At 39.5% G+C, this 23,772-nt stretch overlaps 3 protein-coding genes across 5 annotated transcripts; 1 reads left to right on the top strand and 2 right to left on the bottom strand.

The window, feature by feature from the left end:
* Positions 1–705: 705 nt before the first annotated feature.
* LOC146252129 (microphthalmia-associated transcription factor-like) lies at positions 706–18,422 on the top strand. Of its 2 annotated transcripts, XM_084680661.1 has the most exons (10): positions 706–905; positions 7,003–7,243; positions 13,018–13,233; positions 13,359–13,454; positions 13,636–13,753; positions 14,137–14,226; positions 14,340–14,396; positions 14,582–14,657; positions 15,185–15,332; positions 15,491–18,422. In XM_084680661.1, the coding sequence occupies exons 1-10, from the start codon at positions 802–804 to the stop codon at positions 15,905–15,907; spliced, it is 1,563 nt and encodes a 520-aa protein (XP_084536787.1). In that variant the 5' UTR covers positions 706–801; the 3' UTR covers positions 15,908–18,422. The 2 variants fall into 2 exon arrangements, with proteins under 2 accessions (XP_084536787.1, XP_084536788.1); XM_084680662.1 differs by lacking the exons at positions 706–905; positions 7,003–7,243 and adding an exon at positions 12,075–12,676.
* Positions 18,423–18,505: 83 nt separating this feature from the next.
* LOC146252128 (uncharacterized) lies at positions 18,506–21,386 on the bottom strand. 2 transcript variants are annotated; one of them, XM_084680663.1, is made up of 5 exons: positions 21,160–21,386; positions 20,008–20,641; positions 19,225–19,491; positions 18,861–19,113; positions 18,506–18,732 (listed from the first exon to the last, which is right to left on the bottom strand). In XM_084680663.1, exons 1-5 carry the CDS (start codon positions 21,267–21,269, stop codon positions 18,647–18,649), a joined length of 1,350 nt encoding a protein of 449 aa, XP_084536789.1. In that variant the 5' UTR covers positions 21,270–21,386; the 3' UTR covers positions 18,506–18,646. The 2 variants fall into 2 exon arrangements, with proteins under 2 accessions (XP_084536789.1, XP_084536790.1); XM_084680664.1 differs by having other exon boundaries at positions 19,252–19,491; positions 21,160–21,379.
* Positions 21,387–21,534: 148 nt separating this feature from the next.
* Positions 21,535–23,133, bottom strand: LOC146252127 (myoD family inhibitor domain-containing protein-like). The gene is made up of 3 exons (XM_084680660.1): positions 23,000–23,133; positions 22,110–22,343; positions 21,535–21,934 (listed from the first exon to the last, which is right to left on the bottom strand). The coding sequence occupies exons 1-3, from the start codon at positions 23,076–23,078 to the stop codon at positions 21,675–21,677; spliced, it is 573 nt and encodes a 190-aa protein (XP_084536786.1). The 5' UTR covers positions 23,079–23,133; the 3' UTR covers positions 21,535–21,674.
* Between the last annotated feature and the right edge of the window lie 639 nt (positions 23,134–23,772).

Raw genomic sequence — 23,772 nt, 5'->3', positions numbered from 1 at the left:
TTTTTCCAAGAGCACCTATTTCCCATGTTGAAATAGCCAGTTTAAAAGGATGAGACTATTTCACATATTAGCCAATAATCTATGCAGGTGTCATCCTGGGGTCAATATCCCCCGTCTTCCCTTGAGTCACACTGCTCTCTAGCGGTCATGAGAAGCCTGTCACACGGTAGACAGGATCAGAAGGACAAATGTACTGGGGAGAATATTTGGTCATCCTGCAACAACATTGAAAGATTATTGTCAACCGGTATTTTAAAAATGAATTTCACAATTTTCATGAAATACTGCTTTAGTGTCGACATAAATAAAATAAAAATATACAGCCGACTTGCAAATAAAACTCACAATGTTAAAACCACATGCCATTATTTCGCAGAATAAATTACAAAGATATATTTGGATAGATAGCTTTTGGTGTTAGGCTGCAATCGTTACATTGGAGCAACTTGTGCAGTCCATCAATATAAATTAGCCAGCAAAACTTTTAAACAAGTTAAGAAGGCAAAATCCCATCGAACATTTTTGACCAATGAAAGAGCAGCTGACACTGACACATCAACTCGCCAAACTTCTGCCTCATGGTATAATGGTGCTTGTAGTTTTTCATAATCAAAAAGCCGTTTTCTCATTGCTATTCTCCGTGCTAAAGAACTACATAATTTTGTGCGGCGTTTGCGATCTCGGTCTTGAAGCAAAGAGGTTTGCATTTTCAGTGGCTGGTACTGCGTGTGTTCTAGAGTGGTCCCTTGTATCGTTGGTTTCTAATACATTTGACATTGTCAAGAGTTGACAGCCGTAAGTATGCAAGCAGAATCGGGAATAGTACCCGACTTTGAGGTTGGGGAAGAGTTTCAAGAGGAACCTAAAACATATTACGAATTGAAGAGTCAGCCTCTCAAAAACAGGTCAGTGCCTTAATTCCTGGGAACTGTTATCTCCTATGCTAATAACCGTTGAGTGAAATGTTTTTAAAAGTTTGTATAGTATTTTGTTGAGAATTGCATTTTACAGAGGGCTGACGCGTCACCGTCAGGATGTTGTCCCATTTGAGGCATTGCGAGCTTTCTAGGAGGGATCTGTTTGCCTCTCATTCCTTACGGTTCATCTATTGAACCACAGTTATGCAACACATGGGTGTTGTCTTGTCAATATTAACTTAAAGTATTGACAGTAAGAAATAATAGGCCTAGGCTACTTGTTGAAATATTTTGAACATCTAGAACTATTAGATTTTTTTCTTAATAGCTATTTCCTTTTGAATGTGGAATTAAGTTAATTTATGTGAATATTAAGTCACATTATTTGATTGAACAGGCGATTGCTTGAAACAGTTACTTAGCACACCCTGTGTGCATTAAGTGCCAATAGTGTTATGAGTTAACTTAATGTTACTTATTCATTATTAAGGTGGATCAGGTAATAGCCTAATGACTATTACTTATTACTACACAGCATATGGTTTGTGAAGTATAACAAGTGTAGTTTAGTGTAGCCATATCTTCAAATGTAAAAGTGACATATAACTTTGAATGTCCTAATATTGATACTCCGCGATCCACTAGATTTTAGGCTTACAGTATAACCCTGCATTATGCTTTGCTATATTGTAGCCTCTGCCTAGCTAGACAAAGAGCAAGGGAGCTGAGTCAGGTCCATAGTCTGATATGACCTTTCACCTCTTTACTGGGATCTAGGCTGCCCCAGACTAGTTTTAAACATCTAAACATCCAGTCTCCCCATTGTTGCTAGCATGCATGTACATGGAGTTTAGGAGTTTGTATTAGCCCAGAAGAAGTGCAAATAGACACCTTCCCTAATTGTAAACCTGAGCTCAGGCAAGTTGTATGAATATGATCCCAGTGCACACACATACAGGGAAAGCATCTCTGTGGTTAAGTGTTTTTATTTAGTGGAGCTGTAGCGTGTAGAGGTATTGTAGGCATGCCTATTCTGACTGGTAGTATTTTGAAGTAATATTGTCTCATCTGGCCTTGGCTGCTTTAGCCCAACTCTTCATTATTGTGTTAAACGTTAGAAACATGTGACCTCATTACAAAGCAGACGTTCCACAGAATAAGAAAGGTTGTGTGTGTGTGTGTGTGTGTGTGTAAGTGGGTGGGTGGGTGTGTTTGTGTCTTTAAATGGTGCCTTAAAGTGACAGTGATTGTCTGTGTCTTGGCACAGTTCTTGTGGGGGACTTATGGTGCACCACAGTTTGTTAAAGTGTAAGCCTACAGTATTTGCTGTCTGCAGTTAGTTTTTGCTTTTCTGTTTAAAATTCTGCCAAAACATTGGTAGAACAAGTAATGGCCATGTTGGATTGGCCAATTCTTTAACTTAATTCATAATTTTTAACTTAATTTCTCCATTAGTAAAATGTAATTACATTTTTACCAATTTATAAACTGTGGTTTATCTGTGCCCTGGATTTGAGCCGTTGCTATTGCAGCAATATCTAGTTTCTCACTGTCACTGAAAGATCATGTCCACACCTACAGAATTAGATTTTATATTTCAAGTCTCCAACTTAGTAGCCTACTTTTTTGGCACCTACATTGTGCCACTATAAATATCAGAAGATGCTTACATAAATCTGCTGAATTTCTGTCTGAGTGATCTTGAAGTACCTTCCTCCTATAGTGAGGGTGGACAGGAACTATGGGAGGTGAAAGATCTGGTCTCATTACTTTCAGGTGTAATGTTTTTTAAATCTGAAATTATAAAGGGGTTGACAATTTAGAGACACATTTGTTTTCGTGTTGTCTCAGGGGTATTTTGGCAGAGAGCAGATTTCAGACTGCGTGCTAGACTGTGTGTGCCTAATATAGATGTGAGACAGACGGCAAACCTTGTCTTCTATGCAGTGTAAATTAGCTGTGTAAATTTAGGAGTTGATGTGTCAACTCTGATGCCGAGAGGGGCTAGGGTGTAGGGCTGTTTTGCAGGGTAACCAATGCAAACGTCAGAGCTGAATATGGAATGATATTTCAGGTTTAGTCATGCAATCATTCAATCACAGGCAAATGAAACCAAATTTGAAGAACATCAGAAATGTTGACCAATGTTGAAATCTGATTAAGTGTATAACTGGTTTGTAGGCACCCAGTGTCCTGAGAGGAAGGGTGCAGGCTGTTCCTGTCCAGAGGATCCTTTCCAGAGATGCCAGATAGGGCAGAGTGGTGGTGTTCCTGCTGATCTAGGATGAGGAAAGGACATCTGCTTTCTAAGTGACAGAACAGGTGTTAGACTGGGAGACTCTGCCCAGTGGTTGTGTAATCATCCCACCGCTGCATTCCTACTCATACTCTGACTGGGATTTCTTTCGGTATGTTTATACAACAAACATTGTTTCTATGTCGTCTATTTGTAAGGAATATGATCATTGTGGAAAGAAAACCGTCAAATTGTAACCCTCATTGTCTATATTTGTTATCAAAAGGTTGTTGTGTTTGGTTAAAACTGTATGTGGCAGGAGGCAGAATGAGGTCAATCATCTACAACTACCTATGTATGGTAAACCATAGGTCATTAAATGTATTTTAATGTCCTTTGAAAGGGAATCTGTAGCTCTCATCACACACCAAATATCATCCAGGACATGAGTATAGAGAGCCCCATTTTCCTGAGGAGTTTTGTGCCAGAATGTGTTGTAGCAAACAGTGTCAGCATGTGTAGGCCACCATACTGTCAACAAGTGAAGAGACTGAAAAGCATAAAACCTAATTATAGAAATAGGACCAGGCAAGTTCAAATTATCCCAGCCAGCCTTAGCTTCCAGTAAATACGATAACAAAGAACCCCATTATATTTTCTGAGGCTTCAACAGCTAGCCATTCTATGTTTTCCTGCTAAATTAAGATGTTTTAGTTTATGAATAGGTAATACTTGTTTTGTGCAATGGAGTTCTGTAAAAGCTACAATCACAACCGGCAAAACAGTTGCCGTAAACTGCAATATTCAGCCACTTCTATGAGTGAGAACTGTTTTCCTATTTTATACAGTTGAATGTCAGACTTGAGCGATGAAGGAGTTTGCAGGGGGATTGTGGCAGCAGGCAGGCAGCAGTGTAGTGAGCAGGAGGGGTCTGAGACAGGATCAGTGTGCGTGTGGCTCGTGTGTCATTAACACAGCTCCAGGGTGCACTCCAGCAGGGAGGCTGTGCACTATAGTTCTGTAAGACAGCTGATTCACCTTACTACCGCGCCACATGCAGTCGGGATTTACAAGGTGATTATGAAGGTGAGCTCTTAGATGGAAATGCACCCTCTAGTGGAGGCATGTCTACAATTTACATTTTCTGATGGACTTATGACAACCCACTTTTGGGGCCAGAGCCCCCTGTACCTTGATTGTGATGTATAGACTTTTTTCTGGTAGGGACTTCCCGGGCATCTGTGTGTGGATTGGGGTTGCCAGGATTGGGCTGTTCATCTCTCATTGATTCTATGTAGCGATTGGAGTTTCCAGGCCTGGCCACAGAGCCTCCCCCTTTTCTGACACACTTAAAGCGCTGCATAGCCAACATGACTTTTACTGCTCTCCAAGGACGGGCACTGCACCTTCAGCCAAAACAAACACACATGGGAACCTTAGGAGTACAAGTGTACAGACCCTGCTCTTTTTACACCAACCACCTGGGAGTATGGCAGCTTCCCAGCTGTGATATTGCAAGTACAGTTTTGGTATGTTTGTGTGTAAAAAAAAAACACGTTTGTATGTGTGTGGGTGGAGTTTAAACTATACAATATATCTGTCAGTGAAACATTTTCCCCTTTTTTGTGCTTTTAAATATGTAATTTTAAGTTTTAAAAATGAATTTTAAATTAACTGTAAGTATGTTACAACACTAAATATCGCAGAGGACATTAAAGTTTTCAACAATTACGTTTATTGTATTTGTAGTGTTCTCTGCTCTAGGGTTCACTGACTAATAACCAGTGTTGTTAGTCATGTGTTGATGAAGGTGAGATAGTAGCATACTTTTGTAGTAGGTGATGGAAATGAATGAACAAACAAAACAGTGTAACTATAATATGATATAATAATAAATAAATGATTTGGGCACAGAATATCAATACTATGGTGCACACTGTACAATTTACACCGGGGGGGTGGGGGGGGTATTGGAAATCCAGTGGATATTGTTGAGTATTTATAGTTAGTACAGTTTTGTTGCTGTCCCACTAGACAGAGCTGCTTTGTAGCCAGCAGGTCTCTACGGTGTGAGGAGGAGGGCTGGCTCAGTTCTAGATCAACCCCAGGTCAGGAACACTCCCCTGCCAGCCTACTAGCCAGGGGGTTGTGGCAGCGGAAAACTGTGTGACCATTGTGTTTTTTTAGTACTCAAAAACGCACACACAAAGGAGGTGTACACACACAAAAGTGGAAAGTTAAGCTGAACAAAAGGGCTTTTTATTGGTTACAGTGTTCTCCTTAGGCCCACTTGGCAAAATGCCATTTTGCAGGCAATTGGGGATGAACATACTTGGCACATACAGAATAAACCCACTTAAAACTGTTTAAATCTGTGTGTTTTCAGCTAATTTCTGTCTACGTCAACAACACATTCTAATATTTATGTGATACAACATTTTGAATGATGCCCAACTGAGAAATGTTAAATCAGTTTGTTGTCCTATCTTATCCTATCTTCCGGGAAGATGTACATACGTGATGAAGCTTGAGATTGAGGATGACTTAAAGGGAAACATCAGATGCAGATAATAGTGGCCTATTAATACGATGTTTAATTTAGCTTCTGGAATTATATAAGTCATCAGTCCCCCTCATACAGACTTTGTCGAAGATGATTCATTGTTTCCATACATTCTGTCATTACTTCTTTATAATAAGATTTGTTTCTTCCAAGTGTATATTAGCGAAGCCTAGTTCAGACATGGAACTCGGGCAGCGAGTGTCATCTCGCTCATCAACTACACCTGCGTTACTTCAAGCCCATGTCCGAAAAGGCAGCAATATAAATGCTGCATGGATACATGTACACTCATCTATATGGATACATGTACACTGATCTGCATGGATACATGTACACTGATCTGCATGGATACATGTACACTGATCTGCATGGATACATGTACACTGATCTGCATGGATACATGTACATTCAAGCCTGGTTTTTGTATGATTCTTTGCTGCTTCCGCCCTCCATCATCTTCATCTCCCCGTGTTGTCTGTATGTTACTGTCAATCAGGGGGATTTTCTCCCTTCCTTATATTGTATGTATGTTGCTCGCTAATGCTTAGAGGCAGGGAGTGCTTCTCACATCCACTCCGCCAAAGTCAAACCTATTTCCAAGTCTACGGTAATCAATAAATGGTCATCAAGACGTGAGTATCTTGACTGAATTTAAGTTGCATAAAAATTGCTTACACAGAACAATAATGGGAGGGATTAGGGGGTTAAACAATGAGATTAAATGAGTTAAAGGAGATTTATGGTATGTGGACAGCACCACTGAATGCGCTGTAGACCAAGGCACTGTTTGGTGCGTTTGACTGGACTGGCTAATTAGTGCGATTACTGCACAGCTGGATTGGTCAGACATTTTACTGAGGTTTATCAAAAAGATCACTCACTCGGGGGAAGGCTTCATCTCAAATACTTCTGCTTCAGTAGAACCGCTCTATTTGGGGCCTGCAACACTCTGTCTGGGGAGCAAACTTCTAAATTTACCAACAAGACTTAAAAACAAACTTTTTCCTCTTTTTGTACTATACATGTTCCTCGTTTTGAACTATAAACAGCTGTACTATATTTATCTAATGCAAATAGACAATTATTTTCACATACTGTATAATATCAGACATGCGTGCACCTCTAATCTGACCTCACCTTAATTATTTCTACCCCTTCCACTCCTTGCTTCTTCTCCTGCTGTCACCCACATCTCCTTACCCCTTTACCTCTCTATCTGTTTGCCCTCCTGGTCTGGTTCTGTCCGGGTTTGATGCTGTTGTCTTGTGTCATCCTATTCCTACCAGTAACCCATCCGACCAGCCTAGCTCCTCCAAGCCTCTGCTGAGCTCCTCAGCCGTGAGCTCCAGGATCCTGTTGCGCCAGCAGCTGATGCGGGAGCAGCTCCAGGAACAGGAGCGCAGAGAGCAGCAGAGACAGCAGGCCTCCCAGTACCCCCAGACCAACACTGCCCAGACCCCTGCCATCAACGTCAGCGCACCCCCCAGCCTTCCACCTGCCGCCCAGGTGCCCATGGAGGTACTCAAGGTAGGCTTCTTTTACTTTATGTACTTCACTTACAGCTGGGATATTCCCCTTCTCTGGCTGGTCAGACTGATCTGACAGCCATCCACACTCTCTGTTCTGAATATGTCACTGTCAGGTTTAAGGCATTCTTATAGCCCTTATAATGTCAGGTTTCATTCTTATAGCCCTTATACTGGATCAAAGTTGTATTGGCATGAGTATCATTTACTGTCTAGCAAGCATAGTTGTAATTGGTGTAAAAGTAGAGAAGGGAAACAACGTGGTGCTGAGTGAAGTGTGTTAAAATACATATGGGGATTATCTTTCCTGAGAGAATTCCTCATTAATGCATGCTGTGCTTCCAGCCATTTGGATTTAGCCATTTGTAATCCTATTTGCTCAGCTACATTCACATCTTTTCATAGCTTTGATTCCTTGTTAGTCAGTGACCAGAGACTGCTGCAGATTTTCTGTCCTGTTGGAGACAGTGTGATAATTACCACTATACACCATACTTTGAGAGTACGCCTTGCAAAGACAGTTTGGTAAGTTTTCTTGGGTTTAGTTGCATTTATGTTATAGATTTGTTTTTGAATAGAATTGAAAGTGTAGAAAATGCTGGAATGTAGAGGACTTTGGAATGGGGCCCTTGCCTCAATGTAGAATTGACAATTATTGTAGAATTTTTCACCAATTCCATTTAATGTTGTTAAATCATTTTCATACTATATAGTAATAGTTCTATACAATTGCAAATCAATATGTTGTATCAGATTTAAGATTGATGACAGAGCTTCAAAATATATACAGCGTTTTTTGACACTGTTACAGCAGTTTTATTGTATGACAGAAACATTATACAGAAAGGGTGCCTTTTAGTTGGCATGCATGATGATTAGCCAGATTTTTTGTTATCAAGCCACATTCAGAAGACATCTGCTGAGTGTGTCATTTATGATTCACTCAAAGTTGGACAAACCAGTGCTAAGTCAAGAGAGAATATAAGAGAATGTATTACTACATTCAAGTGTATGATAATATAGTAATTGGTAAATGAATAGAATATAATTATATTGTATAAACACAAAACAGAATCAGAATCAGCTTTATTCACCAAGTAAGTTTACACAAACAAGGAATTTACTATTGTTTGTACCAGTGTATATTAACCTAAACATGCCGTATACTGTAAACATAACAGAAATCACATAACCATATTAAGTATATGTATTGATTAAGTGAAATTTGACTGAAAGTGTACTATTACTAAAAAGTAGCTGCACTTTAAGAGCTTATTTTAGACCTAATAACTAAGTGAAACGTTCCAGAGGTTTAAGTTGTTTTTGTTGTAGCTGGCTCTGTGGTCTTGTCATCACTCTGAACATGTGTGGCATGGTTCTGGACATGGAAGACAAATACATTCACTGAAACCATTATCCTCCACATGCAGTATAAACATTGTTTATAGTCGGCATAATCTTTAGCTCTTTGAGAGAATTAGGATATCCCCAATGAAAGAGCATAGTACAGCAAGCTAGAGAAATATCTCTGATATGGGAGGAGCATAAGAGGCATTCTGCATTGACTGAAGTTTCCAAATGAATGGCCTGTTCTTGGCGCTGTTGAGCCTGCTTGCCTGTCTGTGAATAGATTAGCAGGATCCACACACATCTACAGAACCAGCTCAGGGGTACCAGGCAGAGCTGCAAACATAAAGCTTAGATGAGTTTGTCTAAAGACTGATTGGACCTCTAGTTAACCAAGTGACCTCTAACCTTCTGAAGAATTAGTAAAGGATCAGTTTGGGGATCAAGACAAAAGCAAGCACAGTCTTACCACACACCCAACGCTAATTCAGCAAAGAATGCTAGTAATTAGCCCTCGCTGCTGTCATTCCATGGCATATTTAAGAAAAAAAAAACATTGCTTTGAAATTTATGTAGTACCATTTCCTAAAGGGTTCAAAATAACTTTTCTAGATTTTGTAAAAGGATTAACTGTACTAAGAAAAGAACAAAGTACTACATAATGCTCAAAAGAAAATATGTAAGAATAGTTTAGCTTTTGGATGACACCAGTTGTAATTGCTGTTACTGTGTGTGAACATACAGAATTCTGATCTTTTGTTGCCCCACAATGTACTTGATCCCATTGACATTTACTTTTGTATATAATGGTGGTATTGACATGCAATAATATCTTTATAAGAGTAGAGTATTCTGTACTGCAGCCATGATTTAATTACTAGAAATGATACAATTACAAAATATGTGGTCCTCCTATACCATGCTATCATCCTGGTATCCAGCTGTCTTCGTAAGTAGAACTGTGTGTTTTCTTGCAAGTGCAAAGCATACAAAGGGTCTTAAACTCAGACAATCCCCTCTATTTTGTTACTCTGCAAATGGAAAGGAACATTCACTTAATGTTTCTAGTTAGGGGCATCGAGGAACATCCAGAGAACATTGGAACGAAAGACTAATCTTCATCTGTTTTCTTCACATAACTCCCCTTCATCCCTAAGCGGAGATGCATTATCATCTCCGTATGTGGGGAGAGTTTTTTTCATGGCCTTGGGACTGTGTTGAATGCTACACATAGACTTACTGTCTTAAAGCTGTTGTGTGTGTGCAGAGATCTGTATCTGCACAGAATTTCACAGTTTTTTTAGATACATTTTATATTTACAGCTGTTGAATAGGTCAACCTATATGATGTCTTTTGAGGATATTCAAGAATATTATACTAATGGAGGTAGCTATCCCACCCCTTTCTCCCTCCCCACAGTATTTTATTCTCTCAAACATATATTTGGATATGTTAAAATATATAAGAATATTATCGAAACAAACATATATTTGTATATGTTTGACATGATGACAAATTAAATCCTATATTGTGTTAGAAAAAAACTGTATATATATAGTCTTATGATAACATTTGCATGGCATATGGGATATCTTTTGCGGTCTTAATGATGTGGATAAATGTATGTCAAGAATGCTATGTTTCTTCAGAATGTAACCAGTGAATCATAACAAAAGCATTCCTTACCACAATAAGTATTACAGAGAAAGGAATTTGAACAGTTCTAGAAAATGCTGTGGGACACTGAATCCCTTAAGAAAAGTATGTAGGACTGGTGGTGAATGGGGACGATAAAATAGGAAAGATTAGTTTATCACTCTTAAACCATAGGGTACCTATCTTGAAACATGTGGGAGCATTTGTTCTCTTTTCATGGACATTTGCCTTCTCACTATGATGTAGGCGCCTTTGCTTTGTTTCTGGATGTTTAAGGGTCTTTCACAAGATGTTTTATCCTCACCTTTTCTTATTCGTTGCTTCCCTGCTGCACTGGTGACTTAATGAACCCTTTGTTTTTCTTCAAGCAGGAAAAGGGCAATTCCATACTCTCATACTGGACTCTCTCTCTCTCTCTCTCTCTGGTGTGCATGTGTATGTGTGTGCGCATGTGGGCTCATGTATATTCCAATTGATGCACTCTTATCCTTCATCTCATTTTAATGTAGAATATAGAATTGTAACTTTATTTTTAATGGTGTTTGGAAGAACATTTGACTGCAGATCAAAAGGTGGCAGGTTTAAATCCCTCCACTGTTGGTCGCTTTGGATAAAAGCGTTGGCTAACCCTACCATATTATTATTCAAGGCTCTTCAGGGTCAGGTGAAAGCCCAATCTCACGCTCAAGTATTTGACTTTCTGTCATTGGTAAACCTATTTAATGGAAGAAAAAGATACTGGATTAATGTATATTGCTGTTTAGAGTGTATTCAGCTGGTTAGAAGTAAGGGGTGGTGATGTAAGTGGTCATGCTTTTTAGGAATGGTTGGTTAATAAGTGTTATTTGCTATACGAGGTGATTGGGCTGTTAACCGCATGGTCATCCTCATAGGTAAAAGTGTGACGTAATTTATTGGTTCATGTAGAGCTATTTTTGGAAGATGGATGAATGGGTCAGCCAAGTAGGGACAGTGAGTTTAGTATGGTCAATGTCTTTTTTAACCATGAGACCCGGTAGGTCAATGGGGTTGTTTAAAGGATGGCCTCAGGCCTCTCGAAACAACACACCTCTGTCATCTACTCCATTCAACATACCCAGTGAAACTACATCTCGTACTTTTATGCTGCCATGATGGCCATTAAAAACTCCATTACATTGATTGATTGAATATTTGTTATGGTACAACAACAGTTCTTATTCTCATGACGTTCACATGGAAGACCCTTCACCGCAAACAATACGAAGTCTACTTCACTTTTACTGATTTAGTGTCATCTCAGTAGTAAATGCCCGTGTAACTGCCTTTTAGGTTTGTGTAATCTCTAAACTCTACACAACTTCCTAATTAACCCATTACATGTAATCCTTTAGGCAGATGGAAATCATATCCAAGACATGTTTTCACATTAAGATGGTTATAGACTTGCCTATTTCAACTTGTGCTCAGTTTCCATGCCTGACTGTAGTAATTACCACACATGTTGGACACACATGCATAACAGATTGTAAAATTCAAAACTGCATCTCTTGGATCAAACTGTAACTCTTTTTTAGTTCTTAGATATGCTGTGATAACAGACAGTACTGTACAAGTCTTAAGGCACCCACGATTTATTTTGCATGAATAGTGTCTCAAATGTTGGGAATATTGTCTTACATGTTTTCTTATTTGTGAGGCAGTCTAAAAGTGCACCTTTGAGTGCATTTTTGATTTACTTTTAAAATATTCTCAAGACTTTTGCACAGTACTGTAGGTGCAGTAGCTACACAGTTGAACATTTATATTGTTATATTATTGTAATATTATAACAATAATATAACAATATAATGATATCATCATTAATTTGTTTTTTAAAATAATTTTGTTTCATAACATATACTGAATAAAGGAGCACCCCATATTGAAACTGAACAAAAATGGTAGATGAAATCATGATTTTAGTGATATTAGCATTTTACAAGTTGTTGTAACACATCCCAAGATAGGTGAGGAACTGAATGCTGAACAATGATGGGGTTGAAGAGGGGATGAAAAGTTATGTGGCCTTAAGGCAAGTTTCAGTAAACTGGAGGGCTGGGCTGTAGAAAGAGCCTCTTTGTGAGACAACAATTCTGACGTCAATAAAAGGACCGTAAAGGGACCATATCAAATTCAGATGCATAAACCAACACTACTGTAGAGGTCTTGTATCCTACTCTGATTTGCTAACATGCATAACTAATGACTTGCTTTGCCTTTTAAAGCAGAACCGGATGTTTTTCTCCTTCAGTGTCTCTGGAAAGAGTCAGGGAAAGCCAATGTCATTAGTTCATTTAAGCCACTTAATAGGAAAAAACTTAATGGAAAAACATACAGTTTAGGATTCATCATCTTGGAATATACTTGGCCTACAAAATGTTGGAGATGCTTGATTACCATTATTATCAGGTTGGTACTAAATATTCTGTGTCAGCATGTTTTTATTATTTTCTAAACTGATGTATTATGTCAGTTAATGCAACATAATTGTGTATTTTAAAAACTGTCAATGTCATTAACCTTTTTATTTTTTTATATAAATTCTTCAGATGGTCAAGTGTAAAAAGTGATATTTGTATAGAGGACTTTTTTCTAAATAGACTGAATATTTTACATCAAAATAGAACCAATCTTCACCCCCTCTTCTCTGTCAGGCACTTGCTTCTCTTTTTTGTTGTTTTTCTTTTTTGTGCATTTTATCCTTTCCTTCTCTCACCATCTCTCTATTTCCCTATGTTTATCTTTTCCAGGTCCAGACACACCTGGAAAACCCAACCAAGTACCACATACAGCAGTCCCAGCAGCAGCAAGTCAAGCGGTACCTGGGCAAGCTTGGCTCCCAGGTGGTAAGCTTGCCCTGCCACAACCAGCCCTCAGACCACGGGGGCATGCCTCCGGGGCCGGGCAACAGTGCCCCAAACAGCCCTATGGCCTTACTGACCCTCAACTCTAACTGTGAGAAAGAGGTAATGTGTTTGCTTTATTTGTATTTTTACTGACATGCACAGACAAGCTTAATGTGCCAGTCATGCTTTTTCCTAAACATACTTACTATTGACTATCCATGTAAGCAGAAATGTTCTCGTTTCAGATGGATGATGTCATTGATGACATTATTAGTTTGGAGTCCAGTTACAATGATGACATCCTGGGGTTGATGGACCCAAGGCTTCAGATGGCCAGCACGGTATGCAGATCCTCACAAGTCATCTTGTTGTAGTTTAGAGTTTAGTTTACAAAGAACTAAAATATAAACTATTTTCCAACACTACACATTTTCCAACACTACACATTTTCCAACTTCAAATTCCTATACCAAATTCCTATACTGTTGCTACAGTTAATGCATGGCTAAACTGTCTCTTTAGATCCCTGTGAATACCAACTTGTTAGAGATGTATGGGAACCAGGGCATGCCCCCTCCCGGGCTGACCATCAGTAACTCCTGTCCTTCCAACCTCCCCAACATCAAAAGGGAATTCTCTGGTGAGCAGTGGGTCCCAACCACCTAGCTAAGCGTCTAACACACTGACATTATCAACATATATTATTATCTCAACAACACACAGAAATACACGTGTTGACACACACATACACTACAACACTATCCAAAAGCCTCTCCAAGCCGTCATGTAGAGTACATGGATTCAGGGAACCATTGCCCAGGGTTAACTTACATTTAACATTTAACCACAGACCTTTCAATGTCAAGTTGTTGGAGTTCTACCAGCATAAAAGCTGTGACATATGGACTGAATTTATGAAGAGAACAGAGACAGTCTTATTGTATTTTTTGTTATTTGCAGAATATTTTTTGCCGCACACAAATTAGAAATACATTTTAACTTTATCCTTAATATTTTGAATAGTTTCCCAATCTCCAGCAATCATGCACATGATGGACAAGTCTGGATCCTGTGGCAAGTTTGAAAACTATATAAGGCCTGAAGGGTTTGTGGGTACGTGTGTCTGCTTAGCCATTGTCAACTGAACATCCCAACAATCCACATTAATGAGAGACTGTGATATGCCTTATCTGTCCTGTTTTTGTAACACTCACGTCTAATTTCAGGGTCCGAAGTTAGAGCACAAGCAAAGGAGAGACAGAAGAAGGACAACCATAACCTGAGTGAGTTATCTGAACCAATGTAATGCTGTCATTGTCCTTGACAACGCTGTTCCATAACACATTGTATAAGTGTTATGGAACAGCGTTATTGTGCAAGAATGCTGTATTCTCTCATGCAATGATATTACCTGGTCCTACTCCTTTCTGTCTCCTTATCCTTCTCTCCATTTTCCCCTTATATGTAGTTGAGAGAAGAAGGAGGTTTAACATCAATGACAGGATTAAAGAATTGGGAACCCTAATTCCGAAATCGAATGATCCGTAAGTTAAACGCATTTACTATATATTCACAAAACATGAGTAAGAGATTGGTCCATGAGTGAGAGAAGTGCTTTGTATGGGAAATACCATACTATTTTGAGTGTACACATACCTTTGAGGTTTGGGGTTGTCAGTTGACAATTAACAGCAAGACAACCTTTTGTCTTGGCCAAAAAAAAATATATATTGGCAATGGGAGTACACAAGCGAGAGGAGCCATGGGAAGATGTGGAGTAGGGCAGTGAGGTTTCTAAAAAAGTCAAATTAAGAGGATATTTATGCAAATTGTAAGTAAATAATTCATGAATATCTGAATAGATACGTTTTTTTGTATGAAAAGATACAGCAGGAAATCAATTATTAATTCATAAACCATAATTGCTGAATAATTCCATATGATCCCTAATAGCTCTGCATTCAGAATCATGCTTCCAACATTGTTGCTAGCCACCTCTTCTTCAGTTTAGTCATGAAAATGTGAGTATGATAGAATCTAAGAATGTCATCTTTTCTATAATCTTGCTCAGGGACATGCGTTGGAACAAAGGAACCATTCTCAAGGCATCTGTGGACTACATTCGGAAGCTGCAGAGGGAGCAACAGAGGGCTAAGGAGCTAGAGAACAGGCAGAAAAAGCTTGAACATGCCAACCGACACCTGATCCTCAGAATACAGGTACTGTCTATGGGCACTGGAAGGAGGAGAAGGGGATGTGTGGACTTTTAAAAACACCTCAAGATGAAACATTGCTAAACCCAATTTACTTCTCCCCCCTTTGTCTTTGTCCTTTTCTTTCACTTTTTCTCCCTTCTCTCTGTCATTATGTGGATCAGGAACTAGAGATGCAGGCTCGGGCTCACGGTTTAGGCATGAATGCCTCAGCTCTTTGTTCGGCAGTCATGTCTACCCAGACCATCAAGCAGGAGTCTGCTCTGGGAGACCTGTACCCCCTCCACAGCCAACACCAGCACCATCCAGCCTGCACTACAGACCCAGCTCATCCCACTCCTCTTGAGCTCACTGAGGGCTCCTCCACTCACACAGAAAGCCAGCAGTCTATCACAGGCCACCAAGGCAACTACATTGTTCATACCAAGCTGGGCACTAAGCTCAGCGACATCCTTATGGAGGACACCCTGTCACCGGTGGAAGGTCGAGACCCTTTGCTCTCCTCTGTATCCCCTGAAGCCTCTAAGGACAGCAGTCGCAAGAGCAGTATAAGCATGGAGGAGAACGATCAGAGCTGTTAGCACCCTCTACTGGTAAAAAAAACGTCAACATTTATCTACATCCCTCCACAGACAACCTTCCCAGATGCCAGAGAGGAAACACCTGCCTGTTGTTGTTTTCAGGTGTTTACATGTTCTTCATCTGTATTCTTTGGCTATTATCTTCTGGCCCTCAAATATATTTTCATGGACAGATTTTAAGAATTGATGATTTTATGATGTTAAACAGTTGAGAAATTGTATTGATATCCAAATCCTCCAGACAGTAATTAAAGTATGTAAGTTATTCAGGTTTGATTGACATGTTTATATTAATCCAAAGAATCTCTCCCTTTTTCTTATCAAATATGTAGATAATTGAAAGGTGTAGGTATAGACCATATGTATTTATTTTGTGCATACACTCTGTGTCTTAGAATAAACTTGAATGTGCAAATGCCTTAGAAAAGATATTTCAGTCAGATTTACAATTCAAATAATCTAACATGGAGAGATAAGTACTGTACACCTTGTGCACACACTCACACACACTCACACACACACAGACACACACATACACAAACTAATGTAGATGGAGACACCATTGATCATGATTTATGGATCATGAATTATTTATTTCACTAGTTGTTTTTTCCCAATATTTGTATGTGCCTAATGCAAAATGCAAGATTGAATCTAGGAATATTTTGTTTAGTCCATTTTGCTTTAAGTGGTCTCTTGGGGGTTCAATATAATTAAATACTGTGTTATACTGCACAGCATGTGCTCTACTGTCAGTCTAGCAGTAGAAACGCTACTATTATTTCAGCGTAAAATGCAATATTTATGAAACTTTTTTATGTTGCAAGCACTCATTAAGAATTGTATCTCCTAGGAAGAACGTTTTATTTTGTTATTTTATCCATCCATTTACTAAATTATTATTGTTTTGTTACACTTGTCATTATTTGCCTGTCCAACTATTTTTGGGGATGAGAGATATTCAGGATTTTTTTCAACTATGTGAACATTTATATTGCCAAGGAATATAAGGAGATTGCTGTGGGATTTGTCATGTATGACATTGTCAAAACACTGGAATGATGTCCATAAATTGAATTGTGGTTTGACAACCAATTTTATATATATATATATATATATATGCTAACTATTATGTTTAGGGTATTCAAATGCAAGAAATGTATTGTATTATTGATTGTAGTTAAAAGTAACAATAAGCTGTACTGTTAATGTATTATTTCTACTATTTAACAAAAAGTACTAAAATATGCCTTTTATACAATAACAACTATCTACCATACAATGTTCTGCTGTATTGAGATCATGATTATAGTGCAACTTTGAACTATGCAATGATAAGAGTTGCAGTAGATCAGTATTGTGCCTGTTTTACAGGTCATTAGACACATTAGGTTGGTGCTCTGTGGTGTTGTAATGATGTGTCAAGCGCCTAGCATAGTGATAGACTGTCAAAGTGCCTTACAGTCTTTTCTGTTTCAAATACACACTAGAGGACTGTTGGACACTGGTGTGATGTTGTTGTTGTCTCCCACCAGTGTTTGGTATTTAGTAGAGCTTTGCTGAGCTGTGAGCTCCCTAAGGGAGGCAGTGGTACATTTGTTTTTTTTTGTAAGAGTGGATAAGACCACGTCACAGCACCCAGAAGCCCCACATCTAACAGGACTGCAGAAAACGCTAGCCATTTTACTGAGAAACATTTGATGCTAGAAAGCAATATTCCCACTGTTACAGAATATCCACTTTTCTCTTGCTTATTCATATTTTACTAAATGGGTTGATGGGTGATGTAAAAGGGGTTTTATAGAGATAAGTGTTTTCTTGGAATGTAATTTACAGTGTTGACTGCCAAAATTTGTTGCCAAAATCAAAGTGAAGTATGCAAAGAAGTTTTCTTACAGCTTACCTAATGTCGTAAAGTTGTGAACTCGTGTTTTTTCTGTAATTATAGAGCAATAATTTCAGAGAAGAGGCAATCAGTCTGCCGGTAAAGCACAAAGTACACTTTCAAGTGATGGATGTTTTTCTGCAAGAGTTGGACTGCAGACTGGCCCTCGTGGTCACATGTTTCCCAGGTATTTGTCTATCCTTTATAATGATCCCAAAAGAGTTCTTCTTCCTGCTTTCTTCCCTTAGACTATGCCCAGGACACGTGACAACAGAACTAGGATTGATTTGTCTTTTTAGACAAAATAATTGTTATGTATAGAATGGATATCTCCAGAAGGAGCACAATGGTGCTGAAGCTCTTCATTCAGTTTTTAGTCTTAGTCATAAACACCCTGCCCCATAATGGAACCATGATGAATTAATGTACAAGTTCTGCATTCCTGTTCAATGGTGTAGATACATAGTGTCTGCTGAGATTATTATTTTCATATGAGCACAACTCTTGCCAGGGGAAGTGGAGGTAGCTATGGAAATATACTGGTTTGGAATGAGTCAGTGAGCCCAACTGAAACTCATTGGAATTGAATGTTGAAACTTTTGTGCAAGACATTAAAGTTATATCTGAGTATTTGTTGCTGTCTTATGTTTGTCTAGTTGCTATAATACTTGTATATGAGTGAATATGGATAAAATCACTAGTTTATATCAGAATGGAAGAGTTTGATTTGCTTTATGTAATAATTCAATAGACCAGTGCACACAACATTAACACTGCAAACTAATCTTAACCTTTCAGTTATCATCTCCTAGTGTGGTCATCTCTTTGGAACTCCTAACCAGCACTATTGGTGTTTATGTTTTTTGTCTAATACCAAGTTCATCACTCCATCTCTGGAAAGCCTGGCACAAGACATCATCGCTGATATCGTGGAAGATTTCTGTTCATACAAGAAAACAAAAATAATTCAAATGTCTGTGTCAACTGAAACAGCAAACCAGAAACAGGTATAACATTCTGTTTGATTGGACTGTGTTGTCTGCCACTGAAAGGTGTTCCTGTTCAGACCTGCACACCCCAGCCCTGTGGGTAGGGGCATCCTCAGAGAGCCAGCGGAATGCTTCAGGCGGTTCCCCAGAGCCCTCTGCACCAGGGCCAGACTACATTCCCGGTGCCACACAGGCAACTCCAGGCCCAGCATACACTGAGTTATTCTGGCCTTCTCTTCCACTGTCAGCAGCCCCCTCTGGTGGGCTATGTACACCATGAGGGACATGTCAATGTTCACAGCCTCCCCATGGAGCAATGCAGGCAACACCTTCTGCAAAACAGGACAGATAGTGTCAACTAGTGTCAGTTGCGTAGATATACTTTTCTTATACATTTGTAAAAGCATGAACATATCCTAGGTGTGGTGTTTCCTTCAACACACTCCTAAGACATTAGTTATTGACTTCACCATCTCCAACTCTGGACTGATCAGGTGACCAAAATCCACCAGCCTGTCCAAGTCATCCTCCCACAGGTTGGGTGCCAGCTCCTCCAGCATTGTTTCTATGGCAATACGTGTGGATACAGAGGCATCATCCTCGTGGTCGTCAAGGCTGGTCCTATCAGAGGACTGGAACCTTGAGTCCAGCAGCTTTCTGCCCTCCTTCTCCAGGATCTCAAACAGACCATGATGTTTCATCAGGGCCATCTGTGTCACACAGGATCTAGCAGTTAGGCCTTTACACAGCAGTTACACATAGCAATTATATCTTGATGTGAGTTGTCTGAGAGTAGGTTTTAGGTTGCTGTAAATGCAGAGCCTAGAAAGGTTGCATGTACCATTACCTAGATTAGTGTTTCCCAACCGGGGCACCCTGGGGTGCCATCTGATGAGAGCAGGGGTACCATGTAAAAGTCCTTCAACGAATTTTCCTTGCAGCTGGATGAGTTGACTGACATTAGTGGGCACACTCAGCTCAGGGTGGGGGGTGCCACAAAATGTAGACACTTTTCTAAGGGTGCCATGACTGAAAAAAGGTTGGGAAACACTGACCTAGATGCTAGGTGGTGTTTCTGGAAAGCCACTCACTCTATCGATTGTTTCAGGATTATGTTTGGCAATCATCACATTTAGGTCATTTTAGGAAAATAACATCATGCATATACTGCTTTAGTCCTCTACACTCTACTCTTGTCACATGCATGTTCAGGCAGTGATGTGTACCTTTAACATTTCTGCCATCCCATTAGAGATCTGGCGGCGTGGAATTGTTTGGATGAATGAACGATCTAAAAATGTGGCAATAGGAGGGATGTAACTCCCAATCTTGTTCTTTCCATTGGCAAAGTTCACTCCGGTTTTTGCCCCTACACTGGCGTCAATGTAAGCAAGCAGAGTGGTCGGTATGCGAATGTAGGGCGTCCGTCTGCGGTACAGAGACGCTGCTAAACCAACCACGTCCAAGCACACCCCTCCACCAATGGCTATGATAGGCTCAGAGCGTCTGTCAATCCCAAACCTGTGGACCTCCTCCAGGACCTTGGTCACCAGCTCCATAGATTTATTCTCCTCCGTGGTTGGCAGAGAGAGTATTCTGAAAACAACTTTTTTGGCCTCAAAGTATTGGGTGATCTGCAAGCCATAAAGCTGATTGACAGTCTCATCAATGGCAACAAAGCGTCTTATAGGCTGGGAGTTTTTCCTGATTGCCTTGAGTTCCTCTTGGTCACCTATATGACCCCATAACAGGGTGTCATTCCCCACATCCAGAAGGTTGTGACACTGGATAACCCTGTAGGTGAACACAATAGGGCTGACCACTGTCCAGGTGTGTCCGTGTTCTGACTTGCTCTCAAAGCTGAGGATCCATTGGAGAGATAACACAACAGAGAATAATGTTATTTTGTTCAATAGAAACTGTATATGTATAGGCAAGGATGCAGTAAAGGATATATTTTGATCCACTTGAATTATTACTTAAAGAAGGCCTGCAGAATGGGTTTACAGTTTTTTTATTGCTCAACTATGACCAGTGGACAACTCAAATGACAGCTGGGACGAAAATAGAAAGACATTCCACACTGCCCTATTCAAGACACAAATATAACCCATGCAACTGCTTGTCACTCATGTTAACTATTTACATAATTTCATGAAAAATATATTTTTATTTTAGTCTTCAATGCTTTTGTACAAAATCTTAACTCATAAATTGATAATCTAAAATAATATGTTCAGTAAACCAGTAGTTTTTGGTGTAAACAGGTTAGAAATTAAAAAACACCTTTTTGTCATGATATTATCAATGGGATGTTACACAGTGTATGATATCTCCAACTGTTCAACTAATATACATAATATAAACTGTCTACTTACATTTTTGAAGCTGAAACCCGGCCCACCTTCTCACACTGTCCCACTTGTCGAGTCCATGTCCCATCCACTTGCTGTAAACTGAACTCTATTCCTGGATACACAGCAGCCATATCAAATTTTGTTGATGGAGTGTATGCTGTCCGTACTTTCTTGAGAAATTAGTTTAACAGGCCTGGACCTTCAAATAACTTCACAACAAGAATAAAGACAAGAATCATGGAAAGGTTTGAGAGAGTCTTGATGCTTGACTGATGGTAACACAAGTTGAGAGAGGAGCCAAATATAGTTTTCAGATGCTCGGGCTCTTCAAATCTGAGCATAGTTTTATCCAATAATAAAAAATGGTGTAATAAAGATGACAATTCACACTCAGTATAAGTTGTTTTATGATAATTTAATCACATCAGTAAGAAATACAATTGAGGATTTTAAGTGCTCTGGATACTACATACTATCCCATAACTACCGTTAAAACGTAATGATACAAGAAAATACAATAATAGCACACAACAAACTCAGCGAAAGCAGACTTCAGAGATCTCCATGGCCAGCTCCAGGAGCTCAGAGGTTTCCTGACAAGCACTGCAGCAGCCACAATCCAGCTTCAGGCTGCAGCTGCAGCAATCTCCTCCTTTCTCCTGCTCACTGGCAGCCTTCCTGTACTTGAGGGAGGGGAAACAGCGGCCCACGGCCCTCTCACAAGTGTCTGGCAGCATGGCCAACAAGTCACAGAAGCGACAGTAGAGGCACTCCAGCAATATAGCTGCACAGTCATCTGGGAAAATGAACAAAGAAAATGCATGATGCGTATATCTTTGGAGATTCAAGTGTTGGATATGGGAACCAAAACAATATGAGTTTGCATTAAACTTCAATACATGAAATACATTGATAACAGATATATAAGAGACACAATATTGCAATTAAGATGGTGAGAGGAGACACAGTACCTCCTGAGTCAGGCTGGTGGGAATCCAAGGAGAAGAGGCCACTGCTGATGTTGTACTTGTCAGAACACAGGGAAAAACTGGATTCATCCCATCCATTGCCTCCCAGGGGAACCTGGTAATGGAGATCTGTGTCCAACTTGTCTGCATCCTGTTCTGATATGGTGCTCAGGCGGCACACTCCACTGACAACAACCTTGCTCTTCACTCTGGGTTGGACCAGAGGAGTTATGTCCCCTTCAGAAACAAACACAGACAACTTCTGACTTCCAAAGCACACTAGCTAAAGTTTAAGTGTACCCAAGCAATTCATCTAATTCATGGTGACTAAAACACTATCCATCATTAGCCACCATCATTATTATTTCAAAGTAATCAGCCATGTCATTACTATCTCCCAACATAACATTTTTAAAACACTTATGTCAGAGAGGCGAGGACTGAAGTACAGGGCTTTAATGGAGGCAAAATGACCCCTGTAGGTTTAATGAGAAGTGTTTATCGATTGTCTCCTTCTACTGAGATCCTGTTTCCTCCATTGCACATCAACATACATACGTACACGCTCTTCAAAGCACAGAGGTACATCAGTGAAATGTGTCAATTTTGAATGTATTTTGTATCTGTTGGTATATTTATGCATCCGTATGGGTATCGGTGATCACTTATCAGACAAAATAAAGATCCTTGATGGTTTAGGTTGGTTGAGGGGCAGTTCTATGGGCGTATGTGAAGCCTTCTGTGACATACTTGCGTGTAAAAAGGGCTATATAAATAAATTTGATTTGATAAATAAAATAAACTCCTCATTGCCCTGTATGCATCACTCATAGACCTGCCTCAATAAAACAAGCTTTCTAGCACACAATAGCGTGACTATTGAAATAACTTACCTTCAATCAAAGGGCTCTTATCATTCCTGGCATTGAAATAATCCGATTCCTCTGGAGTGGTTTTTGATTGTGTTGACATCTGATAACTGTAAAGATGTATCAGTCCATAGAGGCACAAGCATCCAACACTAGAAAACGATATCTTGTTTGAAGCCCAGATGTTCATAGACAACTGCTGCTAACATGAACACACCCCCACATGGATCCTGACCAATAGGGTGACAGATGGTGACAAACAACATTTTTATAGTAATGATGCAATCCACAAAGAATGTATTTAGAGAATAAACAATATGCACAATAGATGGGTCTATGCTGAACTACACATTTTATTGTTGACTGGATTCTATACTTCCACCCTGACACTTTTTAACTTGAAGAACATTAATTTTTATTATGTTTACATTGTTACATTTTATCTCTACTTTTCACTTGTCTCTCTGCTGCTGTCACACCCCCATTTTCCAGCCTGGGGACTAATAAGGCAGTATCTTATCTTGACTTATCTGACCGCTAGACCGCTAACTACTTCAATAACGACTAGTCAATACATCCTATCCACACGTCACAATACACTGACATCTGGAGTATGTTGACCCATACTATTCTGCCTGGTTTATTTAATAGGAATGGTCTACAGTTGGGGATACCGTAGAATACAGCGTAGATAGTTGTTTTGACAGATCTGGTCGTTTGATTCTACACTCCATCCATTACAGCCTCTTTACCACTGACCCACAGAAGTGAGGCTTATATCACACTGATAACAGTCA

Source organism: Hypomesus nipponensis, chromosome 18 (genome assembly GCF_054491055.1).
Source record: "Hypomesus nipponensis isolate SF chromosome 18, ASM5449105v1, whole genome shotgun sequence".
Taxonomy (NCBI): domain Eukaryota; kingdom Metazoa; phylum Chordata; class Actinopteri; order Osmeriformes; family Osmeridae; genus Hypomesus; species Hypomesus nipponensis.
Note: the sequence above shows the minus strand (reverse complement) of the source record. Positions and strands in the feature narration are given on the sequence as shown.